The 9,546-nt window shown below is 43.6% G+C and overlaps 1 protein-coding gene across 1 annotated transcript in view; it reads left to right on the plus strand.

Annotated features, from left to right (window-relative positions):
* Positions 1-255: 255 nt before the first annotated feature.
* The window catches only part of si:ch73-61d6.3 (occludin), a 40,397-nt gene continuing 31,106 nt past the window's right edge, over positions 256-9,546 (plus strand). Inside the window, exons 1-4 of the mRNA XM_063200506.1 lie at positions 256-551; positions 2,255-2,626; positions 3,436-3,627; positions 6,555-6,716. Of these exons, the coding sequence (XP_063056576.1) occupies positions 342-551; positions 2,255-2,626; positions 3,436-3,627; positions 6,555-6,716 (936 nt within the window). The 5' untranslated portion in view covers positions 256-341. The remainder of the gene's footprint in view (positions 552-2,254; positions 2,627-3,435; positions 3,628-6,554; positions 6,717-9,546) is intronic.

The raw sequence follows: 9,546 nt of genomic DNA on the forward strand, positions 1-9,546 counted from the left end.
CAACAGTCCTAAAATGTTTATGACATGGACATAATGTTTATGACTTATCTATGACTGTGTCATGACACTATTATGACACTGTAATGACATGCTTACGACACCGGCGTCAAGTAAAGTGTTACCGGACTTTATTTCAGACAAAAACATTTTAACAAGCTTTCTGCTACAGCCCTTTCATTCACCATCATTTGCACAACTGCATTGTCCTCCTAAGAGCAAACTTCTAACCCATTTGTTTGTTTTAACAAGCTTGCCGCTCTGTGTCTTCTTTTTGTTCTTTTTTTTTAAAGCTTGCGCTTTACCCCGCCGCCCACCCAACTTTTTTCGGATCAGCCGAGCCAATGATGTTTGACAAGGACAATTATGACAGCCCCCCGATGTACAGTCCGCCGTACAGCCCCACCAATGGCTACGGGTCACCGGCCAGCTTCCACGCGTCGCGGACGGAGCTTGACGTCGGTGCTGGATACCCGCCTCCTCCCGGGTCTTACTACATCGAGGACAAGCCTCAGCACTTCTACAAACTCTTCTCGCCGCCGGGTGTCATCAAGGTGATGGAAGGCCCTTTCTATGGTCTTTTTAGACCTTATTTTGGACAGGACAGTATGAGAGGTGGACAGGAAGCGAATGGGGAGAGAGATGGGGAGGGGCCGGCAAAGGACCCGGGCGTGGAATCGAACCCGGGTTAGCCGCAAGGCAGACGAGTGCCCTACTGGTTGGCCACGGCAGGGCCGGAAGGTCCTTTTTTTAAATATAATTTTAGTCAGTCACAGTCATCAGTCGCAACTCAGTCACGATATACTTTCCATCTTGAATACGGTAGTGTTAATACAGCGTGTTACAGTACAAACTGAAAAAAAGAGGATCTACAACAGTTGTTTTTCTTTTTTGTTTGTCGGAAGGCCTTTTAAAAAAAAAATGGCCTTTATTTCCAGATAGGACAGTGAAGGCTATGGCAGGAAGCGAGTGGGGAGAGATTGATGGAGAAGGGTTGGCAAAGGACCCGGGCCGGAATCGAACCCGGGTCAGCCATGTAGATGCTACATAGACAAGTGCCCTAGAGGTAGACCCACGGCAGGGCCAGAAGGGCTTTTTTTCAATAGAATATTAGGTAACACTTTCTATGAAGCCCATATCTATAGCGCATTATGAGCGCATTTATAACAAATTATAATGCACATTATAATTACTTACAACACATTACGACTACACCGATGATGTTTCATAATGCTTTATGTTAACAGTAATGAATAACCATGAATCTAGCTTATAATACTTTATAAATCCAAGGGTATTATGAGTGCTCATGACTGGATATAAACTACAGGCTGCCTGATGGGGCTTACAGTACATTATGATGCATTATAGATGTGCATTATACAGTGCATTATAGATGCATCCAAAAGAACTTCACTTTACTTAGAGCACACATTGACGACTTATGATCTCACATGAAACATTATAGCATCGTATGAGCCCTTATGACAGTTTATCATCCAGGTCTTTGCATAGAGGGGTATAGGTACTCATAATGTACTATAAGCCCCATCAGGCAGCCTGTTGTTTATAGCCAGTCATGAGCACTCAAGACACCCTTGTATTTATAAAGCATTATAAACTAGATTCATAGTTATTAATAACTGTTAATATAAAGCATAATGAAGCATTATGAGTGTAGTCATAATACGTTGTAAGTAATTATAATGTAATTATAATTTGTTATAAATGAGCTTATAATGTTGGCTTTAAGTAAAGTGTTACTGAATTTTATTTTACTCAGTCAAAATATGGATACTTTCCAGCTTGAATAAAGTACAGTGTATTACAGTATAGAAACTGAAACTAGAAGGATCTACAATCGTTGTTTTCCTTTTTTGATTGTTTACATATCAAGACATTTATCTCTCTATTCCTCACCCAATTGATGTGCCCCCCCCACAAGGTGATGGAGGGCCTGACCTTTTCTTTAATAGAATTTTATTTTACTCAGTCATGATATGTATACTTTCCAGCTTGAATAAAGTACAATGCATTACAATGTATTGCAAAAGAAACTGAAACGAGAAGGATCTACAACCGTTGTTTTTCTTTTTCTGTTTGTTTTTATATTCAAGACATTTATTATCTCTCTACCTATCTATTCCTCCCCCCACTACGTGATGGAGGGCCTGCAACAATTGTTTTTCCTGTATTGTTTGTTTGCATATCAAGACATTTATCTCTTTACCTATCTATCCTTCCTCCCCCCCGCTAGGTGATGGAGGGTCTGATTGTGGTGCTGTGCCTGGGCATCTTCGCCTGCGTGGCCTCCACCCTCGTCTGGGACATGAACTACGGTATGGGCGGCTACACCGGCATGGGTTACGGCAGCTACGGTGGAAGCTATGGCGGCTACGGCGGAAGCTACGGAAGCGGCTACGGCGGCTACGGCAGCGGTTACGGAAGCTACTACAGCTCGTACCCGTCGCCATACTCGGCCAAGACCAGCATGATCGCCATGGCGGCCATCAACTTCATTGCCGCGCTGGCCTTCTTTGTCGCCTGCTTCTCCAAGCAGAACATCTTCCGCGGCCGCAAGTTCTACCTGGTGGTGCTGATCGCCTCGGCCATCTTGGCGTTCCTGCAGGTAGGGATGCACCGATACCGATACTGGAGTAGTAGTGTATTACAGCGTGTATTACAGTACAAACTGAAAAGAAGAGGATCTACAACACTTGTTTTTCTTTTTTGTTTGTTGGAAGGCCTTTTTAAAACCGGTAGGGCACTCGCTTTCTCTCAATTCGCTTCCTGTCCACCTCTCACACTGTCCTATCAAATAAAGTCGAAAAAGACAAAAAAAAACCTTTAAAAAATTGACATTACATACTGGAATCGGTATCGGCACCTGATACTGCTCATTATACTCGTACTCGTACTCGTCAAGCACTTGCCGATACCAGGAACGATACTGCTATTAAACAAAACAATGCAAAATCTTGTCACGTTCTATGGACTTGAAGGCAGCATGGAAAGAAGTGCCACCTCATACATTTACTAACATTTAAATCTACATGGACATGGACAATATAAATATCACAGGTGGAAAAAAACAAGGCCATACATTTATTTTCATTGTATTTTGGTGGTAAAAGGTATCGGTATCGGTAAATGAAGGATGAATCACCGCGCACTGGTATCTTTGCTGGTAGTTCAGAGTGAACCTGATGAAGCAATAGCGAAACGCGTTGTTCACCAAATAAACTACCAGCAAAGATACCAGTGTGCAGTGATTCATCCTTCATTTACTTGGATTACTCTTACTGCACATCACCAGCACCTGGACAGTGGTTGTGCACAGGGACGTTACTTTGAGTATCGGTATCGGTACTCGGTATCGGCAAGTACACACATTAATGTACTCGTACTTGTATCTGTTTTCATCCCTACTACCTGCAGGGCGTGATCAACATCGTGTACATCGTGGGCGTGAACCCCATGGCCCAGAGCTCGTCCAGCATGTACTACAACCCCATGCTTATGATGTGCCAGAACATGTACAGTACGGGCGTGCAGAACATGGGGGGCGTGGGCGGCTTCCCCATCTACAACCAGTACCTCTACCACTACTGCTATGTCGACCCACAAGAGGTAAACGTATACTTCTTTGTACACTATGGGCATTTCTCAAAGCCTAGTGTGCGCACTTCCAAGAGTATTCAGCCTAATTAGGCACGGGGCGCGACTAATTAGGCTGATACACTTGGAAGTGTGCGCACTAGGTTTTGAGAAATGCCCTATATGTCTCTGTCTTTTTCGTCTTTCTTTCGTTCCTCCCCTTTTCTCTATTACTCTCTACTTCTTTCAATCGCTTTGCTCCTTCCTTCCTCCTGGTTTGTGAGTACCTTTACCACTACTGCTACGTCGACCAACAAGAGGTAAACGTATACTTCTTTATATATATTCTATCTTTATAGAAGAGTTCAGATGCAAAACCCCCTAAGTGCCTTTTCAGAAAATAATCTTAATTCATTTTTATTTAATACAAAGCTATCAAAATTGCATTTTAAAAATTATTTTATTTATGTAATGTAACTATTTATATGTATTATCAAGTACATAAATGTAAACCAAACCAACAACGGGGTTCTCTAAAAATATAGAAGTGCAGGTCTTCAGAAATGGAGTTAGGGGGTTTTGCATCTGAACTCTTCATACAGTATACAGTACTATGTCTTCGTCTTTTTCTTCTTCATTTCGTTCCTCCCCTTTTCTCTATTACTCTCTACTTCTTTCTTTCTTTCTTCCTTCCTCCTGGTTTACGAGTAGGCTACCTCTACCACTGCTATGTGGACCCACAAGAGTAGCAGTACCTGTTCTTGGTGTTTTTTTAATCTTCCTCCATTTCTTCTCTCTATTGCTCTCTCTCTTTCTCTCTCTTGGGTTGACATTAAGTAGACCAGTAGTTCTACCACTACTGGGACTGGCATGTCTTCCCTATGTCTCGTTGTCTTTCTTGCCTTTATTCTTTGCTTCCAAGTAGACCAGTAGCTGTATCACCTCGACCTGTAGCTGGACCCACAAAAGCTGCAGAGCTGCTGAGTCTCTTGGTCTCTTTTTTCTTGATTCTCTGCCTTCCTTTTCTATTGATCTCTCCATCTTTGCCTTACTCCCTCACTCCCCAAGACTAGAAGTAGCCTAAAGGCCAGTTTATACTTATTGGTGCTGACAGTTGCAGAGCCTGTGCAACCGTCTGTGCGCGACCACGCCCCCCGCGCAGAGGCTCTGCAACCGTCGTCGCGCGCCTCAAAAAAATCCTGACTACGCGACAGACGGTTGCGAAGGTCGTAGAGAAAAGGCGCTGTGATTGGTCGTCTCGCTACTTCCTTCTTCTCGTGGCGGCACAGTTCTCTGGTAGTTTAGGAGAGCCAAACTGTCAATATTCTGTGGAATACCAACACTTTCTTTCTAGTCTGTGTAAATAAATGAAGCTACAATGACTGAATTAGTAAGTAGCAAACAAACACTACATCAGTTTAGCACTCGCAGCACAATGCCTGCAGTCTGACTACTGAACTGTAGCCTTGTAGCTATGTAGCCAAATGTAGCTAACGACATGACACCTCGTGCGCAGATCTATAACATCAGCAGTGGTTAGCGACCGTAAGCAACAGGTGCCGTTGCTGAACTATAATCTGCCCTTAAGTAGACAGCAGGTCTACCACTGTTGCCTTGTAGACCCACAGGTCAGGAGATGCGGTATATGGGATATTTTTGGTTCTCTCATGGAGTTTATTCAAAATGAAGAGTTCAGATACAAAGACTCCCTTAGTCTATTTTCAGAAATATACAAACATGAGTAATGATGTAATGAGTAATGATGGGCAATGATACAGATGATGGCCAACTAACAAGTGCTTCTCAACTCCTTAACACTGTGAGTGTAGGTGTTTCTCAAACTCTTAAACATTGTGAGTAGATGAGAGTGTGGTAGGCTTTCATACAGTCACTCAAACTTTTCAATTTTCAGGTTTTTGTCTCCTGCTACATGCTCTCTGTCTAGACTGAAACTGCAATATTTAATTGACCTTAAGGTCTGTGGTTTGTGGTTTTAAAGCATTTCATACTGATAACATATAAAGGCTGCATTCCGCAGCACGATAAGGTAGTAGGGAAAAGCATCTGAGATTCACTTGAAGTCAGACATCAGTATACGTAGTATACAGTCAAAAAATGCAGTGTTAATTCAACACTAAGAGTGTACTCTGGGACCAAATGCACTCTAGAACAGTGGTCTCCAATTGTTTTCCCGCAAGGGCCAAATTACGTAGCGCAAATGAGGCTGGGCCAAACCGTATGGCCACGGATACAGTATACGGTATGTTGTCATTTGTTCCAACATCATGGCGGGCCAAATGTTTGCCACGCCCGGGCCGGATCTGGCCCTCGTGCCGCCATTTGGAGACCACTGCTCTAGAAGAATCAAGTCTAAAGGGCAAATTATAGTTATGTCACGGCGCCTGTTGGTTACGGTCGCTAACCACTGTTGATGTTATAGATCTGCGCACAAGGTCTCATGTCGTTAGATACATAGCTACAAGAATACAGTACAGTAGTCAGACTGCTGGCATTGTGCCGCGAGTGCTAAACTGATGTATTGTTTGTTTGTTACTTACTAATTCAGTCATTGTAGCTTCATTTATTTACACACACTAGAAAGAAAGCGTTCGTATTCCACAGAATATTGAGAGTTTGGCTCTCGTAAACTACCGGAGAACTGTGCTGCCATGAGAACAAAGAAGTAGCGAGGCGACCAATCACAGCGCCTTTTCTCTGCGACCATCGCAACCGTCTGTCGCGTAGTCAGGATTTTTTTGAGGCGCTCGACGACGGTTGCAGAGCCTCTGTGTGGGGGGCGTGGTCGCGCACAGACGGTTGCACAGGCTCTGCAACTGTCAGCACCAATAAGTATAAATTAGCCTTAAGTCTAACTCACTAAACCCATGGTAAGAATCCTCTGTTGCATTGTTTTCTCACAAACTCTAAAATCCTCCTGACGGTAACTCTTGTGTCCTCAGGCGATAGCGATGGTGTGTGGCTTCCTGGTGGTCATAGCGCTGGTGGTGGTGGCGGTGTTCTCTCACAAGACGAGGAGTAAGATCTGGCGCTACGGGAAGCCCAACATCTACTGGGATGAACCCCTAACCAGAGGACCAGAGGGGAGGGATGTGGAGGACTGGGTGAGTAGCACAGCAGGGGACCAGAGGGGAGAGATGTGCAGGACTGGTTGAGTAGCACAGCTCACCGGCCGTCAGTCTGTCTGTCTGTCTGTCTGTCTGTCTGTCGGCCTGTCTGTCTAACTGCTCCCCCGAGCGGAGGGATGTGGAGGACTGGGTGAGTAGGAGTTCACTAGCCTGATTATCACCTCACAACATCGACCGTCAGTCAGTCAGGGCCAGAGGGGAGAGATGTGGACGACTGGGTGAGTAGCACAGCAGGGGACCAGAGGGGAGAGATGTGCAGGACTGGGTGAGTAGTAGAGCAGCACACCTCACTACTCGTCAGTCTGTCTGTCTGTCTGTCTAACTACTATCCTGAGGGGAGGGACGTGGAGGACTGGGTGAATAATAGCACAGCAGCTCACCTCACTACTCACAGCTCACCGGCCAGCAGTCTGCCTGTCTGTTTGTCTTTGAGAAGAAGGCCATGCGGGCCGAAACGTCGTTTTCTAAATAAATTGCAGCACGATGGACAAGAGTGCGCGGTATCTTCTTCTCAAAAACTGATCTTGCACCCGCTACCTGCACCTCGAAACATCTGGTGTGCATTGGTTTCCTCCTTCAAAAGATGATCTGTTTGTCTGCCTGTTTGTCTGCCTGTTTGTCTTTCTGTCTGTCTGTCTGTAGGTTGGTTGGTCTGTCTGTCTGTCTGTCTGTCTGTCTGTCTCTTTAACTACTGCAAAACAGAATGGAAAGGAAACCTTATTGATGTTCTCAGGAATACAGTTGAGGACAGTCCTCTTTTACAATACAGGCCAGATACGAATTAAAATGTCCAAAAGCTAACTAGTTAAATAAATCAAACAATTGGCATAAAACTAAATGACCATGACATAAACTAAACTATCAAGCAATAAATGAATAAATGAATAATAAATGAATAATAAATAAATAAAAGATGTAGGCTAATTTTGGCCAATAAAAGGGGCCCTCAGCCTGCTCATGCTATTGGTGAGCTGGAAAATTGAAGAAATATTAATAGACAGTGGGTTTCATTATTTTAGAATTTCAACTGGCAATCCACTATCTGTCTGTGTAGTATACTGTATGCACATGTAGGGGCAAGGTTACGCTGATGTTATGAGTACAAAGTCCACCTTTCATAACCGCTCCATAAATGGTTTTAGGGTCCTGCTGTCGGCACTCAACGTGAGGTAGAATAGAGTAGAGTAGAGTATCGATCCCGACGGAAAGTTCAGAGCAGCTGTGTGCTGACTTCCTGTTTTGGAAATGTATCACACAGAGGTGTACTGTATCTCATAAACAGTGAGTTTACATGGGACATTTAATTCCGAATTAACTCAATGTAATTCCGAATAAAAAATAAATCTGCTTGTTTGAAAACATCATGTAAATACTTCACAAATCGGAAAATAATGTATTCTGAATTACACTTTATTTGGTATCAAGTGAGTGGTTTATTCTGAATTACTTTGTTCCACTATCGTGTATACAGTTTTTTTCACTTTAAAACAATTCCGGTCTTAATTTCTACACATGCTCGTTGCTAAGCTATGACGCAAGAGGCAGCGATGCAGACCCAGTGCGTGTGTCCTCGGTCAAGTCAACGCGTTCGGATCCCAGACTTTGATTGGAATTAAATGAAGGTGCTTCATGTAAAACTTGGAGGAGATTCATTTAAATTTAGAACTATTGAATTCCGATCTATTTAATCTGAATTAAAAACATAATGTAAATATAGTCACACACCCATATACACCACACACACCTAGTAGGTATCCCTTACGCATATTCCACCATACAGTTCTTTTCCCATCCAGGGGGGTCCTACCCCACACACTCAAACCTCACCCATCGCTGACCCCACTCTATCACAATCTACTTTACAACTGTACCTCTTTACAGCGTCTCCTAGTGATTATGTTTTTACTGACTCTTCTGTGATCTCCTTGCAAAGAATGGCCCAAGAAATCACTTGCTGGTTGCCATAATTATTATCGTGTTTCTATCACACGTGAGGGAAAAGCATAGTGGGCCACTGTATAAACCTGTGACCACCACCCACTACAACGCTAGACTTTGGACTGTGGCCTTAAGGTAAACACTGCCCATGACCTTACGAGTCCCATGACCTTACGAGTCCCATGACCTTACGAGTTCCATGACCTTACGAGTCCCACCACCTTGCTGCAGAGTACAAATACCAGTGGTATTATAACTCTTAGAGTTGAAACTAACTCTGTTTCAGATAACATTTGGTCCCACACTAAAATAGTGTTACATAATGTTACTCCAAGTACAGAGTAAGCAAGGGATCGTTCCAGAGTACAGGAGTATACAAGTAATATGGAACCGATAGAGAGCAGACAAGTAGTGGAGGACCCATGAGATGTAGTGCAGGTTAGTAGCCATGACTAGAGGTGAGTAGAGTTTGTTATGAGTAGTATGTTATGCAGGGAAGTTCTCTCGGAAGAGATGAGTCATCACTAGCTCCTTGAAGGTTAAGAGGAATGACCCTGCTCTTTTACCAACTGATAGCTTGTTATTCCAGCATTGACGGACAATGACAGATAACCGTTTGGACTGGAATCGCTCTTGTGTGTGTGTGTGTGTGTGTGTGTGTGTGTGTGTGTGTGTGTGTGTGTGTGTGTGTGTGTGTGTGTGTGTGTGTGTACTCACTGCATAGTCATTGGTGTGTTAGTTATACAGTTTGGTTCGGTTCAACAAGGGCTGACAAATATCAATTTGCTATAGTGCATCATTTCAACTCCTCAATTTATGACTACCTTTGACCAGACAGCAATTTTTAATGTCTATCTATGGTATGTCC

This window comes from Engraulis encrasicolus, chromosome 6, assembly GCF_034702125.1.
Source record: "Engraulis encrasicolus isolate BLACKSEA-1 chromosome 6, IST_EnEncr_1.0, whole genome shotgun sequence".
Taxonomy (NCBI): Eukaryota; Metazoa; Chordata; class Actinopteri; order Clupeiformes; family Engraulidae; genus Engraulis; species Engraulis encrasicolus.